The 27,237-nt window shown below is 47.8% G+C and overlaps 1 protein-coding gene across 1 annotated transcript in view; it reads right to left on the bottom strand.

The window, feature by feature from the left end:
- The window catches only part of LOC148474620 (uncharacterized), a 395,468-nt gene that overhangs the window by 322,185 nt on the left and 46,046 nt on the right, over window positions 1-27,237 (bottom strand). Inside the window, exon 2 of the mRNA XM_088458374.1 lies at window positions 21,962-22,137. Coding sequence (XP_088314500.1) covers window positions 21,962-22,117 — 156 coding nt within the window. The 5' untranslated portion in view covers window positions 22,118-22,137. The remainder of the gene's footprint in view (window positions 1-21,961; window positions 22,138-27,237) is intronic.

A 27,237-nucleotide genomic window follows, 5' to 3' on the forward strand; every position in this document is an offset into this window, starting at 1 on the left:
CTAAATGCCTTTGAGGCTGATATCATTTGCCTGGCTGTTTCCACGCTTCCTCCAGGTGGTCAACTAATTGCCCCGAAAGAGGAAACACTGTGGTATCTCCTTTAACATCTTTGAAAAAGGCGTACTTGGACTTTGATACCGGAGGCTCCTCATCCTCAATAACTAAAGCAGTACGGACTGCACGAATAAGGCCAGGTATATACACCTTAGACTTAGCGTCCGACTCTTTAGGAAGGGAAGGTTCCTGGTCAGAAAGATCCAGAATCTCCCCATCATCGGACGTCCCGTCGTCATCCTCATAAGGAGCAGACAGACGCCACCGGCTGTTTGTGAGGCCGCATCACAGACTCCCCTTGCAACACTTCTGACAACTGCTGTACAGAGCTTGTTAACGAATTAACCCACACAGGCTCATGAGAGACCTGAGGAGGGGAAATAGGAAGACTGTGGGGTATCATCAATTGTCTTGGGAAACCCTGCATGGGTGACGACACCACTGACTGCTGGGACAAACCCATCTGAGTGAGGGCAGGCTGCGGAGCTAACTGGACCACGAGGGTTGTAAGCGCTTTGGCAAAACAAGCCCAGGGCGGCTCTTGTACCGGAGCCGTGACCGAAATCGGTTGTGTCAACGAATAACACCGTCGACATAGTCCCTCCGCACTGCTGTCCCCCTCCGCTATAGGTACCTTGCATGTAGTACATAAAAGCTGGAGAGGAAAATCACTTTCAGACATAATGGTAAGTATGTGACCCCTCTCACTGATACTCGTTAGTATAGTGTGAGACCACCCTGCAAGCACCGCACCGCAAGGGCTTTAGCAGAAAGAACAGGGACAGTTAAATGCTGACAGATAGAAAATTAAAGTACAGGCAGCAGATGCTAGCATAGGTCACATACAATGCAAAGAAATCAATTCCTGCACTATCAGCGCTGATCCTCAACTACACAGACTCAGAGCCTGGTAGGACACAGCGCTGCATACACAGACCTTATCCAACGGAGGAGAGGTATGCAGGGGGACCCAGACCACGATGCCACCGTTCTTCAGCGTCCAGCAGCGCTCACCATGCTTCTTCCAAAGATGGCCACCGAGGAGCAGAGAGGAGGCCGGCCTGGGGGAGGAGCGCTGACACAGGACCAGTCAGCTTGTGCAGAGAGGGCTTTGTACAGCGGGGGAGGCCCCGGCTGTGAGACAGGGAAGGCGCGCTCCCCTGGCATGCATTTAACCCCTGGGACGCCGCAGCGCTACCGCTCTGCCGCGGTCCAGCTGTCCCAGGGGGGTAGTGGAAGCACAGGTTAGAACCTGGCTCCATGCTGCAGCCAGTCCCCAGGGAGCCCCCTGCCTGGGGACTCTGGACCATGTAACAGCGGGGACCCACCGCGGGACCCCGCTGCTTACCTTGCTGTCCCCCTTGATTCCGGCCATGGTCCTGAACATCTGGGGTCACCGCTAGCTGTGACCCCAGATGCCTACCAGCATCCCCGGATCAGTACCGGCGTTCTGGTACCGGCAGGGGTTTAGGGAAGAAAGCATGGACGTCAGGACTGACTGTCCATGCTGTACTTCCAGATGTGCAGCCACAGCTGCTTGAAGAAAACTTCAGGGGCTCTTCTTGGCCCCCACTCCAACAGGTGCATCCGACTCCGGCCGGGCACCAAACTAAACTTAGATGCCTTGGCTCGGGGGCGGGGTATAGGAGGGGGACCCTAGTGCATTCTGGGAGGACTGAAAACTTAACTCTATGGTGCCCGATGCCTGACGTCATCACCTATACCCCAAGGTATCCTGTGGATACCCTATGGACCCTGAAGTAGAAATATATATTTATATATATTCTATCCCTTACTAACATATTTTTAAATCTATAATGCAAGGTGTTACAAACAGCTAGGTTCACTTTCAAGCAGGGTGGGAACCCCCAGCTGATTGTCGTTGCCACTGTGTCTGGTAAGCAAAACCTCTGACCATTGTTAACTCAGACAAATTCAATTGTGCATATCAATGTCTGGGTTATATTTCAATTGCCACGCCCATACTTGTCTATATACAGGGATTCCCAATTTGTATGTAAAACACTCACAGTATTCTGGTGTATTGTTAGTTGTTTTCCTAGTATACTGTGTTTGTTATGGTATCAAGGTTGTCCCCAAAATGGGCTTTGTGTACATCAGGGCATGATTTCTAGAAGGATTACTAAAAAGTGTTCTAATGCTAATAAGTCATTTTTTATGTATGTTAAACACTGTCGGTATTTGTCTGGGGAGGATTGTTACTCTGTGGTTTTGACAAAATGGCATTGTGTGATCTATTTCTAAGATGGAGTCTTGTCGCCATTCGTGAGATGGCGTCGCGCAGATTCCGATTGTAAACAGATTCTGTCTCAGCTGATTATCCGGCTTTGACAGTTCCACCCTTTGATAGCCAATCAGACGCTATCACAAACTACTTTGAAACTGTTTAGCCATGCATGAAAATATACCGTTTAATGTTACTATGGTATGACACAGTTTGGTTATTTGAACCATTTAGATAATGCGTCTCCAAGAAGGGTAAAACAACTCTTATACGTCATATGCGGATCCTCAAGGGATCATTGGCAGGATGTGGGAACTCATCTAGCCTATAAAGGAAGTTTGGAAAGGAGATTGGGACTGCGTTACCTAAGATGACTTAAAATAACCTAAACGATATATTTATGCACAACTATTCAAATTCAGATTACGTTGTCATACATTATATTATAACTCAGGATTGTAATACAGTTCTTCCTTATTATTGGTATCCATATCTTACAACAATTTACTGTACTATAATTGGTCAGACACTCCCCTGATTTGGTATAACACTCCTCCTCTTGGTTCCACTCCATTAACGGCAGCATCAGCTCCCATCTCTTCTATCTATCCTCCGTCACAGGAACCGGAAGTCCCCAGACAAACCAAGATGACGGAAACTCTGGAAGAAGAATACAAAAATGAACACAGCAGAACAATCCCTTGCTGCGACACTGATCTACAGTTTTCTTTTAGCTCAGGTTTCTCACTGTCACCTTTTTAATCCTCCCGGCACAAGCTCGCGATCGACAGGTCCACATTATCGGCCTTGTCTCCGCCTTGTATCTCCACCGGTTGGTTAACCTCCCTATAGTGAGTGGAATGGACCCACGCATCTTCCCCGGCCACCCTTTGAGGATGTGGTACTTTGTCAACAACGTCAGATACGGACCTTTCCACCGATCAGTAAGGCAACCTGAACATAAGAAATTATTGGTTCATAACGGATTCTCCAGGTTTAACATCATGAGGGTTTGCTTCAGTCATGTTAATTAATAACACTTTCAATTCCTGTTGTTCTTACTCATCTTCGTGAGACACTGCACAGAAACCTCATTATCATATTTTCACATGAGGCTGCCTGTTAAACAGTATCTCAGAGGGGGACAGGTAGACAGATGGTCTGGGATGATCTTGATATTAATACCCACCACCTTACACAGGTTATAAAAGACATTACTTGTGAAATGAGTATCCCTCCTATATTCAATTATTCTAGGGATACTCTATTTGTACACAAATTCCTGCAATTTAAATTCTGTTATCAATATCTACTGCTCTAAATATTGCCTGGGCCACTGGGTTGGACAGTATTCCGAGTATTTGACCTTAGCCTGGCATGGCTGCCATTTATCCTTAGCGACCTTGTGTCCTGTGTGTGAGAGATAAAGCACAACAGTTTAATATCATTTAAACATGACCTAAATACAACAATAAATTGTCCATTACATTAGAATAGATCCATTGGCAGGTTGAAAAGATTGTCAACAGTCATAGAAGGCCTGGGAGAAGATACTGGGGTTGTCTATGAACCCATGAGACACTCGTGTCCATGTGTAGTGTACACCTCCCCCTAGGTGGGAAAAGAAAAATACTGACAGTCAGGGTGTTAGGGCACAGGGAAGAAAGCAGAACAGAGATTGGGTATCAGTTACATCAATTACCATTACCAGTTTTTCCCTAGTACTTCCCGTCAACCTGTCTATCTACAGACCACAAGTATGACCCGACTCCTAGCGTTGGCTCCCACTCTCCAATAAAGCATTAACGGCCACAATTGGAGCTGGTGCCTGATGGACATTTGCTGGTCTCTGTGCATATCCCTTATGGGGATATCCAGGTACTCCCTGGTTTGGGGGTCCTACCTCTTTACCATGCAGCCCTTACTTATGTGTCCTGGCTGGTTGCAATTAAAACACTTTCATGGAAAGGATTGTTGTGTGGGTTGAGCAGGAGAGAAAGGTGGTGGGTATGGGTAAGGATATTGAGGAAAAGGATATTGTGGGAGGTATGGAGTTTGTGGGTAGTATGGGACTTGTGGTTGTGTAGGATAAGTGGGATAAGGCTGTGTTTGCGGTGGTGTAGGATTAGTGAGGGCGTATAACTGTTCAGGTGCAGGTGTGGGTGCAGGTGTGTCTGCTGGCTGTGATGTTACTGTCATTCCTTCCAGAGCTTTAATACTGACAGCCATTAGTTTCTCGCTCTGGGTCTCTCTCTTCTTTGAGATGTTTTTGTCATGTTCTATGGCGGATTCTATGAGGGTATCTATTGTGACTCCCCTCCAGCCAGGCTGTGAGGTCTGAACCCCGGTTTTTAGGTTCTCTTTAAGGCCATCCATGAGTATAGTGACAATCATTCCCGTGTGGTGAGTGCGATCTTTAATATCTTCTAACCCAGTGTACTGGGTGATAGCCTGCAGAGCCCGGTCGCAATAGTCTTCTGCAGATTCACTCTCTTTTTGTTTTATAGTGAAAATTTTGTTCCAGTTAACTACTACTGGAAAATATACACCCAACTGAGTTATAATACGGGTAATGTTACCTTGGTTTACTTGGTCTGTTAAGGGAACGTCACCATCCAATACACAATCCGTGATAAATTTTGTCACATCGATATTGCGTGGTAGACAGGCCCTTAACACCTCCCGCCAATCTTTAATGGTGGGCTCATGAGAACTACCCAAATTTCTCAAAAAATCTTTGACATTTGGCTAATTCCTTCTTGTGATAGGGGAAATCATTTCTGATGGAATTTAGTTCTGCTCTTGTCCAAGGACAATGCATTACCATCCCTTGTAGGTATAACTCTGTTCGCTTCCGCTTTCCCATTCGGAACAGTGATTTTCCGAATGGGATGCAGACCGGCCGCAGTGCTACCTTTGACCTTATTACCTGGCTGGGGGTTTAGTCTGTTGCTGCAACGTATAGTATTAACAACTTCCTCCACGGGCGCAGAGGAGTTTAACACTTCCCGTGCTGTTACAGATGGAGATGGTGGCACCACGTGAGCTTGTCGTAGTGTCGCATCTAACATGTGTACAGCATAGGAAACGGCAGACATAACAATAGGCTCATCATCCACATCATAAACATTTTCTTTATGGTTACTTAAGAGAGGGTACAAATTGTTTGTTACATTTTTATGAGTTTTTTTTTCAATAACTGTACCTGCACCCCCATCCACATAAGGTGGCGGTGATGCGCGTGAACTACTGGCAATACCTTCCGCAACGCTACCTTGTCGCACGTGCGCACCATTTTGCGGCTTGCACACATTGCAATTTAGTGCCGTGGGTGTATTTTCTGGCAATGCGTTCGCAAACGCTAGTTTGCGTCGCTTGCACATTTTTAAGCCACGCATCCCCTTCATGTTGCCACAACTTTAAACATTCATAATATTTTACCTTTTTCTCTCGAGAGCGCATCAGACTGATGCATTAGATAATGTCCGGGATCACATCTTTATCAAAACTACCAATTCTGGGAAACGGTCTAACACTCTTCATGGTTATTTTAAACCATACGTCACAATACCTTATTGCATAAGTACCGTACTTAGGATGCATAATACGACGGGCCGATCCAAGCGGCGCCTCCATTAGCAGCACATCATTGTCTAACATTTCTATTGTTTGCGTGGCTCCCATCTTGGGACAACTCCTACGTTTTTCAATAAAAATTTAAACTGGCGAAAGACAATTAAGATACTTTCACTTACCTGCGGACGCCTTTGAAAAAGGGTGTATCCGCAAACCCTATGGAGGACTTCTAGACGCTTCCACTCACCTACGGAAGTAAAGGCCGCTTCCGCTCAACAATCCCTTTTTGACTACCTTTCAACTGCTAGGGGGCAGCAAAGTACCCTTTGTGTTCCAGTTGATTTCGTCCACCCTCTCACCAGCTCACAATCACAATTTAACCAAAATTATGTGGTTCAATTATAGTGTTCAAATAAGCCTAACAGATCACACACATTGATTACTGAACACTATAATCACACTGGGAGCCGAACCCTAACAAAAATAACAACCCATACACCTGCTTTGTGTAAAGTAAACGGTAAGCTGCTACCGAGCCACTAGGCCAACTCCTGTGCCTAGCACTTAAGGGTCCTACCTTACCCTTAACATTTAGGTCCCGTGTTACACCCTAAACAAGTACTCACAGTTACACACTTTTTTCCTGCGCAGAAAAAAACACGTTAACCCAGTTATTGGCAACAATTGACAATGTGACCTTATCGGCTTTGTTTAAACACGTGGCAGCACTACCGGAAATACGTATACGCTATTGTACGACTAGTCACATACACAATAATGCGATTACCACACAACCATATGACTCTTACCCTTAGCTGCGTACGCAATAGTGCATCTCTATTACGCGCACCAAAAAAATGCGACTCATCCGCGTGCGCAATTCTACGGTACCCTTTTTAGCGTAAAATACTATCAACAAAGGAAAACAAACTCTTTCCTTTCTTGTCCCTGGATTCTAGTCAGCGTACCTTGACTCACACGATAATGGATAGCGATCTCTCAGCATAGAGTGGTAGCAGGGAAAACTGCGTGTGGCCACTATCCACCCTTTGAACAGGTAAGTGACCTCACACTATGAGCCCCCATCTAAGGATACTGGATTTCAACCTCTATACGCACCTACCTATACCTTCTAAACCCTGCCTGTAAACCTCTAAAATTGATGCTATTTGCGTACGCAGTCATACAGTAAAATAAAGAATTTAGACCTTGAACATATGTTTCCAAAGCACAAAGTATTATTCAAGTAAAGTACAGTCAGTTACACGCTGTGATCTAAGTACAATTTAGCACAAAGAATTATACAGACCCAAGATACAGTTATACATTACGCACGCGCTCTGGACCAGATACCGGCATCAGCAAGAAACCTCTGTCAATCAGCAAGAAGACTCCAGACTGGGGTCACAACACACACATTTATACCCTCACAGAAACAGACAACACAAAAGAGGAGTTTGTTGCTAATCCCATTGGTTCCCAGTGCATCTGTTACAGGGCATTTAACAGGTTGGTTCAAATGGACACAGAACAGCCTCTAACAGTTGTTGCCTCCTCTATTTCCCCTGCATGCAAATCTAGGCTGTTGGTTTTACAATGTACATTCTGGTGCTTTAAGTCTCTACGGTCCATAAGTTGCGAATGCATGTTGCGATCTTCTCACTGATGGTACCGGAAAGCTGTTGAGAAAATGCAGATCAGTACAATACCAAACACGGCTTACTTATCACGTATTAAACCTCAGATACCAAAATAGCCTTTATTTCACAGCATTTGTAATAAATGTATAAAACGGATCTTATACTTTAAAGCTATGGAACCTTTTATGTGAGTGTGCATTATGTAAGTATTATGGGTTTGGGAAAAGACGCTAGTTAGGTTTATCTGATTTGGGGCAGATGTGCACGCATGCAGCTTATAAACAGCGTTCACATGCAGGATATTGTGCATTCGCTAGTGCGTCATGTTATGTGCGGTGTTTATGCATGAGATTCTATTTATGATGGATTTAATATCTATCTATCTATATATATATATATATAGATAGATAGATATATATATATATATATATATATAATGTCTATCCCTTACTAACATATTTTTAAATCTATAATGCGGGGTGTTACAAACAGCTAGGTTCACTTTCAAGCAGGGTGGGAACCCCCAGCTGATTGTCGTTGCCACTGTGTCTGGTAAGCAAAACCTCTGACCATTGTTAACTCAGACAAATTCAATTGTGCATATCAATGTCTGGGTTATATTTCAATTGCCACGCCCATACTTGTCTATATACAGGGATTCCCAATTTGTATGTAAAACACTCACAGTATTCTGGTGTATTGTTAGTTGTTTTCCTAGTATACTGTGTTTGTTATGGTATCAAGGTTGTCCCCAGAAAGGGCTTTGTGTACATCAGGGCATGATTTCTGGAAGGATTACTAAAAAGTGTTTTAATGCTAATAAGTCATTTTTTATGTATGTTAAACACTGTCGGTATGTGTCTGGGGAGGATTGGTACTCTGTGGTTTTGACAAAATGGCGTTGTGTGATCTATTTCTAAGATGGAGTCTTGTCGCCATTCGTGAGATGGCGTCGCGCAGATTCCGATTGTAAACAGATTCTGTCTCAGCTGATTATCCGGCTTTGACAGTTTGCTAAGAGAAACTTCACCATTTGTCCTCTACAGAAGGCTTCACACAGCTCCCCCCTATGTAACTGAACAGTAAATGTGGGCGGAATGCAGACAGTAACTCCGCCCATATGGCAATAGACGGCACACGTGACGAACAGTAAGTATAGTAGTTCTAAAACGTCACTTTTTATCCTAGAGATACAGGCATTACTCATTTTCCATCTGAATACAGCTCAACACATCTCTTTCCTTTTGTGCACTTATAATTGCTTTATAAATATTGTGCTGCTCTGACATATTTCCTTTTTACACAATTATTTAATTTTTCTTCTCATTAAGTTTTAATAACTTTCATATGGGAAATTGAAAATAGGAAAATTAAGATGCAAATGACTTCTTTACAGCCGCGCACCAGCTATTGAAAAGCACTTTAGTTCTGATAACGTCTTGCACATCCATCGGTTTTCGGCCGGCCCCGCTATTCTGCCCACTGTGCGAAAACCCATCCCGACGAATGAACAGTGTGAGGATTCATTTATCAACTACATGGCATTAGACCAATATACTTTGTAATGTCACAAAAGTGTATAATATTATTTATATATATATATATATATATATATATATATATATATATATATTACACATACATACACACACACACATACACGAATTGGGGCACAGAGCTGTAATGCAAAAAAAAAAAAGGATACTGCACAAATGTTAAGACGTTCCTGACCCTCCATGACCTGTGAGCACTTTTAAGCAGTGTAGATGGACTCCAAACTAATGCCACTTTGAAGTGGAATACAGTAGAATGACGTCCCATGCAAATACGGCAGAATACATACACTTATGCGCAAGTAAACTCAGGTATTTAACCCCTTCGCTGCTAAGGACAAGTGGATCTTGTCTTCAGAACTGCAGGGGAATGAATTGGGAAAGTTTACCTAAAAGTCCCCCCTTAATAGTTGATGTAGATGGGAGGTAGGAGTGGCGGGACTTGATGACATCATCCCGCTGAGGTGCAATTACATCATTAAGTCCCATGCCTCCAGACAAAACACTACAAACATTTTCAAAAATCAGAAAACGTAATAAAACACTAAAAGTCTCCTCCATGCTGTCACCCACAGACACAAGGGTCCCCTCTTTTAAGAGTGACCCCTGGTTATTCTCTGGTGATCACATGTGAGCTCCTGGGAAGACCCCTGCACCGGGAAATCCAATATAAAGTCCAGGAATGGAGGAGTATCACAGTCAGTTACATAGCAACAAACAAAAGCAGATAGGTAACAGATAACAAGAAGTGGGGTACAGTAGTATGGCAAATAGAGCAGAAACTGAAGTGGGGTACAGCAGCATGACCAGCTGATGGCCAGCAGAGCAGACACTGAAGCATGGTACAGAAGGATGGCCTGCAGAGCAGAGACTGAAATGAGGTACAGGAGGATGGCCAGCAGAGCAGAAACTGAAGCCTGGGTACAGAAGGATGGCCAGCAGAGCAGACACTGAAGCCTGGGTACAGAAGGATGGCCTGCAGAGCAGAGACTGAAGCCAGGGTACAGAAGGATGGCCTGCAAAGCAGAGACTGAAGTCTGGGTACAGAAGGATGGCCTGCAGAGCAGAGACTGAAGTCTGGGTACAGAAGGATGGCCTTCAGAGCAGAGACTGAAGCCTGGGTACAGAAGGATGGCTTGCAGAGCAGAGACTGAAGTCTGGGTACAGAAGGATGGCCTTCAGAGCAGAGACTGAAGCCTGGGTACAGAAGGATGGCTTGCAGAGCAGAGACTGAAGCCTGGGTAGAGAAGGATGGCCAGCAGAGCAGAGACTGAAGCCTGGGTAGAGAAGGATGGCCAGCAGAGCAGAGACTGAAGCCTGGGTAGAGAAGGATGGCCAGCAGAGCAGAGACTGAAGCCTGGGTAGAGAAGGCTGGCCAGCAGAGCAGAGACTGAAGCCTGGGTAGAGAAGGATGGCCTGCAGAGCAGAGACTGAAGACTGGGTAGAGAAGGATGGCCAGCAGAGCAGAGACTGAAGCCTGGGTACAAAAGGATGGCCTGCAGAGCAGAGACTGAAAGTGGATACAGAGGGATGGCCAGCAGAACAGAGACTAAAGCCTGGGTACAGAAGGATGGCCAGCAGAACATAAACTGAAGCGAGGTACCGAAAGCATGGCCAGCAGTACAGAGACTGGACCGTGGGTGCAGAAGGATGGCCTGCAGAGCAGAGACTGAAGCAGGCACTTAATAATTGTCAGCAGAACAGAGACTGAAGCAGGCAGGGACGGATGTCCAGTAGAACAGAGACTGAAGTATAATTACAGAATGATGGTCAGCAGATCAGAGACGGAAGAAAGTACAGAAGGATGGCCAGCAGAACCGACTGAAGCAGGGTACAGAAGGATGGCCAACAGAGCAGAGACTGAAGCCTGGGTACAGAAGGATGGCCAACAGAGCAGAGACTGAAGCCTGGGTACAGGAGGATGGCCAGCAGAGCAGAGACTGAAGCCTGGGTACAGAAGGATGGCCAGCAGAACAGAGACTGAAGCCTGGGTACAAAAGGATGGCCAGCAGAGCAGAGACTGAAGCCTGGGTAGAGAAGGATGGCCAGCAGAGCAGAGACTGAAGCCTGGGTAGAGAAGGATGGCCATCAGAGCAGAGGCTGAAGCCTGGGTAGAGAAGGATGGCCATCAGAGCAGAGACTGAAGCCTGGGTAGAGAAGGATGGGCAGCAGAGCAGAGACTGAAGCCTGGGTAGAGAAGGATGGCCAGCAGAGCAGAGACTGAAGCCTGGGTAGAGAAGGATGGCCATCAGAGCAGAGGCTGAAGCCTGGGTAGAGAAGGATGGCCATCAGAGCAGAGACTGAAGCCTGGGTAGAGAAGGATGGCCAGCAGAGCAGAGACTGAAGCCTGGGTAGAGAAGGATGGCCATCAGAGCAGAGACTGAAGCCTGGGTAGAGAGGGATGGCCATCAGAGAAGAGACTGAAGCCTGGGTGGAGAAGGATGGCCAGCAGAGCAGAGACTGAAGCCTGGGTAGAGAAGGATGGCCAGCAGAGCAGAGACTGAAGCCTGGGTAGAGAAGGATGGCCATCAGAGCAGAGACTGAAGCCTGGGTAGAGAGGGATGGCCATCAGAGAAGAGACTGAAGCCTGGGTGGAGAAGGATGGCCAGCAGAGCAGAGACTGAAGCCTGGGTAGAGAAGGATGGCCAGCAGAGCAGAGACTGAAGCCTGGGTAGAGAAGGATGGCCATCAGAGCAGAGACTGAAGCGAGGTACAGAAAGCTAGCCAGCAGTACAGACTCTGGACCGTGGGTACAGAAGGATGGCCAGCAGAACAGAGAGTGAAGTGGAGTACTGAAGGATAGCCAGGAAAACAAATACTGAAGCAGGGTACAGGAGGATGGCCAGCAGAACAGAGGCTGAAAGTGGGTACAGAAGAGTGGCCATGGGAACAGAGACTGAAGCGTGGATACAGGAGGATGGCCAGGAGAACAGAGACTGAACTGCGGTACTGAATAATGGCCAGCAGAACAGAAACTGAACAGAGGAGCTGAAGGATGGCCAAAAGAGCAGAGACTAAAGTGGGGTACCGATGGAAGGCCAGCAGAACAACTGAAGCGGGTTCAGAAGCATGACCAGCAGAACATAAGACTGAAAGTGAGTACACAAGGATTTCCAGCAGAGCTGAGAATGAAAGTGGGTATAGCAGGATGGCCAGGAAAATAGAAACTGAAGCAGGGTACAAAAGGATGGCCTGCAGAGCAGAGACTGAAAGTGGGTACAGAAGGATGGCCTGCAGAGCAGAGACTGAAAGTGGGTACAGAAGGATGGCCTGCAGAGCAGAGACTGAAGCCTGGGTACAGGAGGATGGCCAGCAGAGCAGAGACTGAAGCCTGGGTACAGAAGGATGGCCAGCAGAACAGAGACTGAAGCCTGGGTACAAAAGGATGGCCAGCAGAGCAGAGACTGAAGCCTGGGTACAGGAGGATGGCCAGCAGAACAGAGACTGAAGCCTGGGTACAAAAGGATGGCCAGCAGAGCAGAGACTGAAGCCTGGGTAGAGAAGGATGGCCAGCAGAGCAGAGACTGAGGCCTAGGTACAGAAGGATGGCCAGCAGAGCAGAGACTGAAGCCTGGGTAGAGAAGGATGGCCAGCAGAGCAGAGACTGAAGCCTGGGTAGAGAAGGATGGGCAGCAGAGCAGAGACTGAAGCCTGGGTAGAGAAGGATGGCCAGCAGAGCAGAGACTGAAGCCTGGGTAGAGAAGGATGGCCATCAGAGCAGAGGCTGAAGCCTGGGTAGAGAAGGATGGCCATCAGAGCAGAGACTGAAGCCTGGGTAGAGAAGGATGGGCAGCAGAGCAGAGACTGAAGCCTGGGTAGAGAAGGATGGCCAGCAGAGCAGAGACTGAAGCCTGGGTAGAGAAGGATGGCCATCAGAGCAGAGGCTGAAGCCTGGGTAGAGAAGGATGGCCATCAGAGCAGAGACTGAAGCCTGGGTAGAGAAGGATGGCCAGCAGAGCAGAGACTGAAGCCTGGGTAGAGAAGGATGGCCATCAGAGCAGAGACTGAAGCCTGGGTAGAGAGGGATGGCCATCAGAGAAGAGACTGAAGCCTGGGTGGAGAAGGATGGCCAGCAGAGCAGAGACTGAAGCCTGGGTAGAGAAGGATGGCCAGCAGAGCAGAGACTGAAGCCTGGGTAGAGAAGGATGGCCATCAGAGCAGAGACTGAAGCCTGGGTAGAGAGGGATGGCCATCAGAGAAGAGACTGAAGCCTGGGTGGAGAAGGATGGCCAGCAGAGCAGAGACTGAAGCCTGGGTAGAGAAGGATGGCCAGCAGAGCAGAGACTGAAGCCTGGGTAGAGAAGGATGGCCATCAGAGCAGAGACTGAAGCGAGGTACAGAAAGCTAGCCAGCAGTACAGACTCTGGACCGTGGGTACAGAAGGATGGCCAGCAGAACAGAGAGTGAAGTGGAGTACTGAAGGATAGCCAGGAAAACAAATACTGAAGCAGGGTACAGGAGGATGGCCAGCAGAACAGAGGCTGAAAGTGGGTACAGAAGAGTGGCCATGGGAACAGAGACTGAAGCGTGGATACAGGAGGATGGCCAGGAGAACAGAGACTGAACTGCGGTACTGAATAATGGCCAGCAGAACAGAAACTGAACAGAGGAGCTGAAGGATGGCCAAAAGAGCAGAGACTAAAGTGGGGTACCGATGGAAGGCCAGCAGAACAACTGAAGCGGGTTCAGAAGCATGACCAGCAGAACATAAGACTGAAAGTGAGTACACAAGGATTTCCAGCAGAGCTGAGAATGAAAGTGGGTATAGCAGGATGGCCAGGAAAATAGAAACTGAAGCAGGGTACAAAAGGATGGCCTGCAGAGCAGAGACTGAAAGTGGGTACAGAAGGATGGCCTGCAGAGCAGAGACTGAAAGTGGGTACAGAAGGATGGCCTGCAGAGCCGAAACTGAAAGTGGGTACAGAAGGATGGCCTGCAGAGCAGAAACTGAAAGTGGGTACAGAAGGATGACCTCCAGAGCAGAGACTGAAAGTGGGTACAGAAGGATGGCCTGCAGAGCAGAGACTGAAAGTGGCTACAGAAGGATGGCCTGAAGAGCAGAGACTGAAAGTGGGTACAGAAGGAAGCCTGCAGAGCAGAGACTGAAAGTGGGTACAGAAGGATGGCCTGCAGAGCAGAGAGTGAGGGTGGGTACAGTAGGATGGCCTGCAGAGCAGAGACTGAGGGTGGGTACAGTAGGATGGCCTGCAGAGCAGAGACTGAAGATTGCTGAGCCAGAGAGCTACAGTATATAATGAGAATGTTGTGGGAGCAAGCATGAAAAGAAAATGTGTTTATAGTTAAAGCTTTAGAAAAATGTGGGTGTTGTAATTAGCGTACGAGTGTTTCTCGGCAGAGTATGTGATGCAGTTATATGTCCACAACATGGTATGCCATAAATGTTGCACTTTATTTTAGTATTACTGTATATCACCTACTGTATATCATAATGATGAGGCATTAACAATCACATTATCTATTATTTACTAAATAATCACAAATTGCACTAAGGCAAAATTAAACTGAATTCTAACCTCTACACAATGCACTAAAACGTCACTCAGTATAAATGGCCCCTCATTATATCCTTAATGCTACTAAGCACTGTGTTAATGTTTCCCAAAGACAGCAGAAAGCTTTAACCAACATGTCAGAGGTCTTCTTGGAAATGGAACCAAGTGTAACCCACACAAGCAGCAATTACATATGAGACATACTGTACTTGCCAACAACTCCCTGAAATAGTAGCAATCTCCCTGACTCCCTGAAGAGTCTAGCAATCTCCCTGATTGCACATTACCCCCATTATGTAGCTTTAATATATTTGTGAAATAAGAAATTAGGTATGTATAATTTCAAACTAGATCATCAGTGCCATTTCCCTGCATTGGTTAGAAGACACAATGATGTATCTGTGTTTTCATCAACAAGTAGATTAAACAGATCATTTGAACGATTACGACATCGAAATCGTTCAATCGCTAATTAATCGTGCATGAATCGGCCATGAAAATGTCAAAAACGACCAGCGATTTGCGCTCCCGCTGGTTGTTTTCGACATCAATCATTGCCTGAACATGCTGGTCAATCTGCCGATAACGACAGATTGGCCATGTTCAGGGATGAGGGAGGGTGCCTACACTGAACGACATATCTGAATGATTACGATGTTGTGATCGTACTGTCGTTACCCCATCGCCTAATGGATACGCACCTTTACTGAGTAACAATTGCTGCTTTGGGGCTCATTTAAATTTGAGTGTAAGTAAACTTTATGACACGCGGAACAGTACACGTCCGTTTTAACGTTGCGCTCACAGGTGTTGCTGTCACAATCTCACCGAAATGCTTTTGCAATGTAGGCAAGTAAGATATGAGACCATGTACAGTGGGCCTGATTCAGACCCGCTCGCAAGCACTATGCACTCACAATGTTTGGCCACTGGCATGCGCACGCCAGAGCCGGCTCAGACGTGCGCATGCGCGAGACCCGGCTAGAAACGGGCGCTCCGTCGCTCCGTGTCTCGCACCAAAAGGGGGCGGCTGATATTTTGATCAACAGCTCGCATCATTTTGTAGGCGGGCAGGGGGGGGGGTGGCTGGCCAAACGGAGGCGTTCCCGACGGAACGCCTGCCGTTTGGGGGCTTCCGGCTCTATTAAGAGCCAGAAGCTCACTGGAAGGGTCTCGTCGCAAGCCCCGATGGTCGAGACCATCACCTGGCCGCTCGCAATAGCTGTGGGTGGTCACCCACAGCTAAGCGAGCGGCCAGGAGGCCGCACAAAAAAGAAAAAATGCCCTGATTCAGAGCGAGCGCTCTTTCAGAGGGTCCGGTTCTGAAGCAGGCCCAGTGATGCGGATAGATGTGCCCGCCCAGCAGCAAATGATAAAATGTTATGTATGATATTTAGTTATATATGACATAAAGGTTAAAGGGATCAAGGGCCTGATTCACTATGGATCGCAATTCTGCTATGCACCGCAGTTGCTAATATAAACGGTTCTATTTAAATGTTTGCATTCACATTGCGATCGCAGCCTGACATAAGGACGATCACTTCCACTTACTCACATCCATATACTAGGGGAACAATCGGTAACATCGGACCCATAAGCACACTTGCACAAGCCCAGAACTCAGAAATTGCTAACATCCACGCATGCTATCAGTGCTATGGCTGCTTATGGCCACACATTCGCCCGAACACCCACCCCCCCGTCACCACCCACAAACGGCACTTCCTGTCAATCACTCTGCTCTGGGTCTGCGTGGCCTCTGCAATCGCGATTCCGAACGCAATTGCTAGTTAGCGCATGCACAGTACACAACAACCGACCGATTGCGTGCGTATTACCATCTGCATTCCTTGCTGAACCTGGCTCCATGTCAGTTACACGTATCTTTATCATAGGAGTTGCTTCTAAACACCTCACATTAAAAACACAAAGGCAATTTCCAATATTTACAGCATAAAGTAACTGTCAATGTGAAAATGCTCATAGAAACACAATACATAAAGGGCCTGTTTTAGAGTTGCATGCAATTCCATCTGCGTAAGGATCTGGCGATTATTAGATGACTGTGCATGCGATAAGGCCCGCATGTGCAATATTGAGCAACTATGGACGAGTTGTCCGCTGCGCCCGTAATGGCTCTTCTGTCCGACTCCCTGAAACTGCGGCCACCTACCAGGAAGCAAGCTGCAGTAGCAACAGCACCACTAGACTGCAGATACCCTCCCCAGCGGCAGCAGCACTATCAATCAACAAGAATAACTGGATGGGACAAGTGTGTGGTAAGTGTATTTTATTTAATTTCCATTCTAATGAGGGATATATATAACACTTACAGCATTAGTGTCTTAAATTTGTTGTTATATGTATTAGCACACGCAGGGGAGGGATATGTGACTGCGAAGGTCGTTGGTGGAGGTGTGGGAGGGCTGAGGGGGACCTCAAGAGACATCAGTGCTCCGGGCTCCTAGATTTCTATTGCTGGCCCTGCAGACACGCAGGTGTGGCTGACCCTGAATACAGACGTAGATATTCACTTAGCACGGCCAGCGGTTCTAAACCCGACAGCGGAAGCCTGGCAAGGGTGAAGATCAAGAAAGTTAGAAAGGTAAGTAATACCCCTCCTTTAGGGGTGCCTAACCCTAACCTCCCCCCCAAGTGCCTAACCCTAAACCCCCTCTAAGTGCCTAAACCTAACCCCCCCTTCCTCGCAGCCTAACCCTAAGTCTCCCGGGGGGAGTGCCTAACCCTAACCTCCCCCCGGAGGTGCCTCACCCTAACCCCCCCTTCCCCTAGCCTAACCCTAAGTCCCCCGGGAGCCCCTAACCTAACCCTCCTTCCCCGCGGCTGTCCGCGCCCGGCTTACCTTTGATCGGTAAGCCGGGTGTCTGGCTCCCGGCATAGGTCTAATGACAGGCGTCAGGATTTCGACGCCTGTCATTTGTACCTTGCCAGGATTAGACAGTCGGGAAGCCGGCAAAAAGCATCCTTAATTGCGTCCACTTTACGCGAAATTCTGGATAAGGCCCAAAGACACTATCAGCATTGACATAGGGCCCGATTCAGCAGTGTACACAATAGCGAATAAGCACGCAGGTGATCGATTGTTTGCCATTGTGCATGGGTACAGGCCAAACTGTGCGTGCGCGGTGATCGCATTGCGATTATGGACACACAAAGGGATCCATCTCAAAGTGAGTGACGGGATGTCAATGTTTGGCGTTGGTGATGGGGGAGTGGTCGGAGAAACGCAGGCGTGCCTGTCCTTTTGAACGCCGTTTCATGGACGTGCATAAATTAGCCACTGCAATTGCATACGCAGCATGAGAGCTCTCTGGGTGCGAGGAGACTTACAGTGTCTGCGGCTGGTCAGACCTGCTGTAAATGCTGCGTGACGGGACGATGTGCGACGATGGTACCGATGTATATACGTAGGAGTGCGAGGCTGAACGGATATGAGAAGGCAGCACTGGGCGTCTCTATGCTGGCTGAGCTGTGTATTAGGCATTAGCATATTTTCGTAGCTGCGTTGAGTGCAATTTCGCAGCTGCGATCCATACTAAATGAGGCCCAGAATCATCAATCATTTATTTAGAATATTTACATTATTTAGTTTTTTCCCCTAATTTACAGCTTAGTTTACCTGGATTTAAGTCTTACAAGCAGAAATCCCACAAAAATATTTGGTGTGCTTTATACCAATCACTGTGACTATAACAACATCTCAGTCATCTAGGTAATTACCATTTTCCTTGGTTTGTCTCTTCAGGCTAGATGTAGTCAGCATTCCGGCGCTCAGGATCCCGATGGTCAAAATATTGCCTCCGGAATCCCGTCGGTCATCAGAACATTGGCTCCAGAATCCCGACGGTCATCAGAATACTGGCTCCAAAATCCCGACAGTGGAAATCCCAACGGTATTAGTCTAAAGCTGGGTACACTCTTAGCTAAATATTTTGAACAATTTGCCCGATTCCGCCGGATCGGAACGGCAAATCGTTCAAATCATGCAGTGTGCACCCACTATGTCTGGCGGTGCTCGCTTCTGTCGTGTCGCCAGCCGCATAATCAAGTCGGCCCTACATGTAACCCCACCTGACGATGCGGCTGACGACCCCATGCAGCGGGAATGCGTAAGGGGCCGACATATTGGGCGGATCGTGTAATGTGTACCGGCCACCGGATATCGTGGCCAGTCGGCAATGGGGGGGGGGGGGTCGCCCGTCGGATCGCTGAGTAGACAAATGGTTTAGTGTGTACCCAGCATTAAGATTAGGTTTTTAGGGTTAGGCTGCGGCAAGGCATGGTTATGGTTAGTCTGCTGGAGAGGATGGTTAGGGCTAGGCTGTGGGAGGGGTGGGTTAGGGTAAGGTTAGGGTAACAGTTATAATACTCTCAGGATTTCAGAGTCGGCATTGCCACCATTGGGATTCTGTAACTAACCCCTTCAGGCTATTATTAAGGACTAATAATTCTGCACATAAATATGTGATGGCCATGGCAATCGTTTTGACATTGACAGCTATGTCATGCTGTAAATATTGGACTGCCATAGCAATCACAGTCACATGGCATATGATGTAGTGAGCAGAGAGGCTTTAGAACCATGCCTCAGGATGCCGGGCGTCGGAATCCCGACACCGACACCTTTCAGAATCCAGACGCCAGCATCCCGACGGTTAATACTGGGGTTAGGGGGAGGGTTAGGCACTAGGGTGGGGATGGGGAACCTCAGGCCCGGGGGCTGTATAAGGCACGCGGAATCATTTGGTCTGGCCCTCGTAGCTTTTTTCTTCTAGTCTCATCTGGCTAGCAGGGTGCCTAGAATGGCAGCCTGCAGCCAGAATCTATGCAGCAGTGCCACCTGGAGCGTCCTTAGGATGCTTCAGACGGTCACACCGCTGTGATGTCACATGGAGGGAGCGTGGCCTGCACCGGACCCGCAAATAATGTTATGTATATTAATATACTTACCGACAGCTGTTGGTATATGAACCCTGTTGGGATGCTGGTGTCGGGATTCTGACCAACCACGATCCTGTGCCCCGGCATCCTGTACCCAACCCATTCTGCATATTATAAGCAATTGTTCCCATCTATTGTCATTCTGTGGCTTTAAAACTTAATGTTTCTTAAATACGAGCATCTAAAATATTGCAAATAAACAATATAAGTATGCTCACTGAATATGCCAAAATAGATTTTGTTGTACATGGCGGCCTGTTGAGGCACCTGCCCATTAAAGCAAATGGCACCACAGCAAATTTAAAGGCACATGACAAAATTAAGAATTGGATGACAGACAGCCTTGTAATAACGTCCTGCTGTCAGTGAGGTGGGAGATATTTCCGTACGACAGCGACTCTGTACTTTCAGATGGAGGAGCCAGGACATTTTAACTTCTCTGTGAAGAATTTTTAGCAGTATAATTACACAGTATGAGACTGATTACAGGACAGGCTCTGTGTGGTACAAATGTTTTGGGTCAGTGACCTGCTCTAAAAGCCTTCTCAATATGTGCATAATAACAGGCATGTGTTTTAATAACAGCTTTAAAATGATAGCATATGGTATAGGTCAGCTAGGGAATAACAGTGTTAGTGACCACTCACCACACTGAAGCAGAGACAAAATGACAGACTACCCATAAGCCTTAGAAACTGGTACAGCCGGTGAAATGTGATCACTGTGGTAACACTGACATGAACATACATCTGGCGTGTACAAATAACCTAGCATTAAGCAGCCAGTCAGCCAAATCTGGGATTCAGCAGGATCCATAGGTAGCCAGAGAAGACAGATATGGAGGTTGGGTATGATATGTCGACATTCATAATGTAGGCAGTGGTGAAATGTCGACATGTTCAAATGTTGACACATCATCTCTGGTAGCCCAGCGGTGACTTACTTGCTCCTGATGGCTGCGGCGACTCCAGCAGTTTCTGGGGCCCGGCGGTCATGTGACTGTCACTCCCGGGTCAGACCTCCGATTCTCCTGGCTTAATAATTATTACCTCAGTCAGATTGATTTACCCACCTGTGCTGAAGCAGGGATATCCCTAATGTCTGGACTGTGAGTGGGCCATATGGACCGCGTTTGAGAAACACTGCCCCATATTCTCCCTGTGCTAGTGTGGGTTTCCACTGGGTGCTGTCATTTTTTCCCACAGTCCAAAAATACACTGGCAGGTTAATTGGCTTGGCGCACCGTGGGGCAGCATTGTGTGTATTCAAAGGTGGCGCATTGCGTGTATTCAAAGGTGGCGCATCTATGTTTGGTACAGGAGATCCGTCTGGAATCAGCAGGATCTCTGGGTACACTTAGCTCTGAACAGCCTGCAGGTCCGTATACAAGTGCACCACCCACTTATCCTACATTCAAATGCCCAGCTCGCCACAGGAGGCGATGCAACGGAAATGAATATGCAGGCTCCGGGCACGGGCATCCAACTATGAATCAGGTTCCGTGTGTACGTGCGTTTGGGAGGTAGATACACTTTGGGGATTACACTGGTGAAGTCTCAGAAGATGGAAACCCCTAAAATTCTAAATGTGCAGAATCCTATTAAGCAGAGTGGGTGCACACTTTACAATTCTCAGGCCAACCTGTCAGATATTGGCCCAACAATAGTTTAGCGCAGTGGTTCCCAAACTTTCCTGAATCACAGCGACCAATCGTATCAGCACATTTTTTAATGCACCCCTTATTGAGAAATTCCAGAAAAAAATTAAATTGTGTAAACTGTGCTCATCTGTCATCCGTAGGGTCAGTTATGTGGTGGTGGACAGGGTTGTGCTTCTGATTATCCACATACTTTATTATTCAGCACTGACTTTGCCTATAACATTGACCATTTGATTTGGTCCTGAACCACCGACTTGTGGCACGCGGCACCTATTGTCAGAACCACTGGTTTAGTGTGGACACTGCACCAGGGACCGGATCTGTCACCAACATATACAGTGTGCTGCACATGTTATGTCGGTCGCATCGGAAAGGCATCGTTCGGAATTTGTAATGTGTACGGAGATCGGCCCGATCTTGCATATAAAAAACGTCACCACGACGGTCCAGGTGATCATTTGAAACAAAGCAATTATTGTGTAGTGTGTACGCTCCACATCTGGTGTTATCAGGATCAATTTGGTCATTGCAATTTGTCTAGTCGTTGGCAAATCTGTTATTACGGATCGAATATTTGGCAAGTGAATTGGTACAGGGCAGGAATACAGTTATTTAGCTTCAGGATGCGCAGCTTGAAAACATTTGGGAATAATAAAAAATATTAACCACAGCACAAAATAAAAACACAATATCCATGGTTAGTGGCTGGAATGCTGGCATGGAAATGAACACTAGACAGTAAATCAGAACTTACACAGGGTAGGACGTTAGTAGACTTCTGCTTCATCAGACCGTGGAAATCCACTCCCACGGGAATCGCACTAAACGTGGCACTTGTCGCATCTCCCTGCCTCTTCCTGGTGAAGGTACGGGCCGGAAGAGTGCAGAAGACCCTGCCTGATGCCATCATTATTTCTGTCTTCCCAGGCACTAATAAACAAACCAAACACCACTAATTGATCAATACAACAATAACAATGAGTGATGGGCACAATACACATATCCATATACCAATGTGGCAGCTTTAGGGTGATAGTCTGGTCACAATACTTTGACGATAGATCAGTAATAATAACAATAATAATCTACACTAAACAGTAAGCATAAAGAATGAATAAAGACCTAGGGGTCAAGCCAATTAGGTGTGAATTGCGAGGTGCGAGTGGCTATTTTCTCTTGGAATTCGCATAGCAAATTCATTTTGCAATCCAATTAGCAACTTGCACTGAACCAGTCAGACTGAATTCGCATTTTTCCATTCGCACCTCCCTGAGAGATGGAAAGGAATATCTTTATTTTAAGGTTAAAATGTCGGGGCACTGTGCTGAACCCCTTGGACACCCCCCCCCCCATCCCCCTAATGACTAATTAGGCAATTGCCAGTTTCCAATTAACTTAATCAGTACAATAACTGCATTTCATTTTTTGGGGTAAAAAAAAAAAATTCCTCAAATTACCCCAAAATCAACTTTTTTTGTTAGTTTAGGCACCCCAAAATGTAATTACAATATTTTTTAAAATTTAAAAATAATCGTTTTTTTTATAATTTTTTTTTTACAATAATTCATTTGAGATTAAACGAAAAAAGTTTAAATTTTTTTGCATTTAAAAAAAAAAAGCAAACAAAAGCCATCTGACACCATTTAAAAACCTACAGTACCTTCCTAATTCCCACAAACAGCCTTCTATACGGTCCTGCTAACGAAATTATCAATTTTTCATGCACTTCTCTCATCGCGTTTGGCAGTCAATTCGCAATTCCCCGCTGCGAGTACCGCAAATAGGCATTTTTAATTGGATTAGAGAATTCTCTGGAGCGCGCATTCGTGCAAAGTCTGAAAGTTTCATGAAACAAACTCGCAATTCGCACCTAATTGGGTTGACCCCCTAGACTGAGACTATGAAGTTTACGCAGCTTTACAATAAAACCCACAGAGGCATGTCAGTCATTAAATAATTATTCTATACTTTTACATGATTCACTCTACTAAAAACCTGCAGTGGCGGGAGCCAGCTGGTGATAAACTATGAATGTGTCTGCTCATCTTTTTCCATTGTATAAACCCTTGATGGCATTAGGGAGCGTCTTGAAGTAACAGAAAGCATGAACATAGGTGATAAAAGGCGAAAGGAAGTGTCCACTCTGGCAGCCTGCACCTGTCACAACCCGTGCAGTTCCTCTTTCCTACCTGGGGTGTCGCTGTCTACTCTGGTGCTTCTAGCACACTCTGGTCTGTATCTCAGCAGTTTGTTTCAGATGAATGTGCTAGAAGCACCAGAGCAGAGAGCTACACCCCAGGCAGGAAAGAGGAACTCGGGGACGGCACGAGGCACGTTCGACCAGTGCGGTCGCACAGGGGCGTCACCCCATAGAGGGGGCACCCCTCACAACCATCCCGGTTTTCAGTGGGACAGTCCCATTTTCCGGGCACTGCCCCCTGTTCTACCAGCAGGCAAAACAAGAGATATGGTAAGAACTTACCTTTGTTATCTCTGTTTCTACGAAGTCCATAGGGTCCACAGGGTTGACCTTGGGGTATAGCTGGATCTGGATCCATGGACACCACGCAGTTAAAGCTTTGCTGCTCCCAGGATGCACTTGGGTCCGTCCTCCTCTATACCCCGCCCCCGGCCACAGGCACCTCAGTTGGTAAGCAGCTAAGGCCGGAGGAGGAGACTAAACAGAGAGAAGGAAGACTGGAACACACAAGAAACCATACTCACAGAAATGGGAGACGGAAAACCGGTGACCAGCCACACAGCCCATTTGAAGCCAGGTGCGTCAGGGCGGGCGCCCTGTGGACCCTATGGACTTCGTAGAAACAGAGATAACAAAGGTAAGTTCTTACCATATCTCTTGTTTTCTACTTCAGGGTCCATAGGGGGTCCACAGGGTTGACCTTGGAGATGTCCCAAAGCAGTTCAACTAAGGGCGGGGACGCTCCTGTGCTGAAAGAAGTACCCGGCGCCCAAAGGATGCATCCTGAGAGGCGAAGGTGTCAAACGCATAGAACCTCAAAAACGTTTCAATTGAAGACCAAGTGGCCGCCTTACACAGCTGAACAGCGGAGGCGCCACGTCTAGCAGCCCAAGAGGGACCCACAGAACGAGTGGAATGAGCCTTAACAGAGGCTGGCACAGGTAAACCCTCCTGTGCATAAGCCTCACAAATAACGGAACGAAGCCAACGGGCTAACGTTTGCTTGTTGGCAGGCCAACCCCTCTTGTGAAAACCGAAGAGGACAAACAAAGAATCCGACTTCCTAACCGAAGCAGTCCGATCCACATAGATTCTAAGTGCCCGGACTACATCTAAGGAAGCCTCACCAGCTGAAAGATCAGGTGACTGAAAAGCTGGCACAACAAGTTCCTGATTAATGTGGAACTTCGAGACCACTTTGGGCAAAAACTCAGGACGAGTGCGGAGCACCGCTCTGTCCTGATGAAAAATCAGAAAAGGGGGGCGACAGGAAAGCGCCCCCAACTCTGACACCCTCCTGGCAGAAGCAATTGCTAGGAGAAAAACGGTCTTGAACGTCAGCCACTTGAGGTCCACCACCTCAAGAGGCTCAAAAGGATGACCCTGCAAGACCCGTAGCACCACCGCCAACTCCCAAGGAGCCACAGGAGGCACGAAGGGAGGCTGTATCCTGAGAACACCCTGGAAAAAGGTGTGAACATCCGGTAGTGTAGCAATCCGTCGCTGAAACCACACGGACAAAGCAGACACATGAACCTTCAGAGAGGCCAGGCGTAAGCCGAGGTCCAAACCTGATTGAAGGAACTCCAAGATTCTGGAAACCCGGAACACCTGAGGATCATAGTTTCTGGATTCACACCACTAAAAGTAAGTGCGCCACACCCTGTGGTAAATCCGTGCGGAGGCAGGCTTGCGTGCCCTAAGCATGGTACCAATGACTGAACTGGAGAAACCCCTAGACCTCAAGACGGCTGTCTCAAGAGCCACGCCGTTAAAGACAGCCGACCCAGATCCAGGTAAAGGCAGGGCCCTTGAGACAACAGGTCCCGACGCTGAGGAAGAAGGTACGGAGTGTCGATGGAGAGACACCTCAGATCGGAGTACCAAGGACGTCTGGGCCACGCCGGAGCAACCAGCACGAGCGTGCCGCCGTCCTGCTTGAATTTCCGCAGAACCCGAGGAAGTAAGGATATCGGAGGAAACAGATACGCCAGGTGAAACGTCATTTCATCGACAGCGCGTCTACCAGACTGGCGCCTGCGTCTCTTGTCCTTGACCCGTAAACGGGCAACTTGTGATTGTGACGGGAGGCCATCGCGCCCGTCCGTAAAGAGCGGGAACGGACGACTGCAGGGCCCGATAAACCGCCCGCAGTTCCAGAATGTTGATGGGAAGAAGAGCTTCTTCCGCAGACCAACGACCCTGAAGTGACAACGAGCTGGTCCCTGCCCCCCAACCCCGAAGACTGGCATCCGTCGTGAGCAGGACCCAGTCCGGGATCCAAAAGGGGCGCCCCTCGACCAGATGAGCTGTCTGAAGCCACCAAGCCAAAGACTGCCGAACCTCCGGGGACAACACCAGCAACTGAGAGCGGATCCGGTGAGGTAACCCGTTCCATTCCGATAGAATCAGCCCCTGCAGAGGCCGGGAATGGAACTGGGCAAATTCCACCATGTCGAATGTTGACACCATGGAGCCCAAAACCCTCATAGCCGAATGGACCGACAGGCGGCAACTGCTCAGGCAACTGTGTATCCTCAGCTGCAGGGAGGAGACCTTCTCTGGGGTCAGGAAGATCCTTTGCTGACGAGAATCCAGCAGGGCTCCCAAATGAACCATCCGCTGAGATGGAATCAGGGAGGACTTTTTACAATTTATCAGCCACCCGTGCGCTTGCAGGCAAGCGACCGTCAAGTGGAGATGATGAAGCAGTACCTCCGGGGAACTCGCTAGCAACAGGAGGTCGTCCAGATACGGTAGTAGCCGTACATTCTGGTTCCGAAGATGTGCGGCCATGACCGCCATAATCTTCGTGAACACCCTCGGTGCCGTGGAGAGACCAAAGGGTAGCGCCCAGAACTGGTAATGGTGTTGAAGGATAGCGAACCTCAGATACCGCTGGTGCGAAGGTGCTATCGGAACATGGAGGTAGGCATCCTGGATATCCAGGGACACCATGTAATCCCCCGGTTCCATCGCCAGAATGATGGAACGTAACGTTTCCATCCTGAACTTGGGAACTCTGAGGAATTTGTTCAGAGACTTCAAGTTGAGGATAGGGCGATGAGAACCATTGGGTTTCCGCACCAGAAACAGAGAAGAATAGAACCCCGTCCCTCGTTGTAATTGAGGAACGGGAACAATGACCCCTGCTGTCAGCAAGGACTCTATAGCTTCCTGAATCTGTAAAGACTTGGTCATATCCTGAGAAGGACTCGTGCAGAAAAACTGGTGGGGCGGTCTGTGCCGAAAAGACAGGGCGTACCCCTGGGAGACCACTTCTTGAACCCAGGCATCCGTGGTGGTATTGTGCCAGCACTGGGCAAATAGAAGAAGTCGGCCTCCCACTCTGGGGTCCCCCAGAGGGAGGCCCGTCCCATCAGGCAGAAGGTTTATCTTCCTGCTTGGAAGAAGGGCGCCTGGCACTCCAGGGCTGCTTCTTGGGCTTAGAAGCGGCCTTGGTCGTCGACTGCCTCGGGAAGGACTGACCCTTTGCCTTGCCCTGAACCCGAAAGGACCGAAAAGCAGAGCTCCGTACCTCGGTAGGAGCAGAAGCCGAAGGGAGGAAGGCTGATTTAGACTTAGCCAGTGTCCACAATTTTGTCCAAGTCTGGACCAAAAAGCAACTCCCCATTAAAAGGTAAGGCCTCCAGTCCCTTTTTAGAGTCAGCGTCAGCTCTCCAAGACCTCAGCCACAAGGACCGACGCGCCGACACAGCTGCAGCCGACACCCGAGAGGTTAGCAGGCTTGCGTCTAACGATGCTTCCCCAATGTAGGAAGCCGCATCCCTCATTTGACCTATCAACGCTCTCTGGATCTCCGGAGCATC

Source organism: Taudactylus pleione, unplaced genomic scaffold (assembly GCF_031769625.1).
Source record: "Taudactylus pleione unplaced genomic scaffold, aTauple2 ptg000828l, whole genome shotgun sequence".
Taxonomy (NCBI): Eukaryota; Metazoa; Chordata; class Amphibia; order Anura; family Myobatrachidae; genus Taudactylus; species Taudactylus pleione.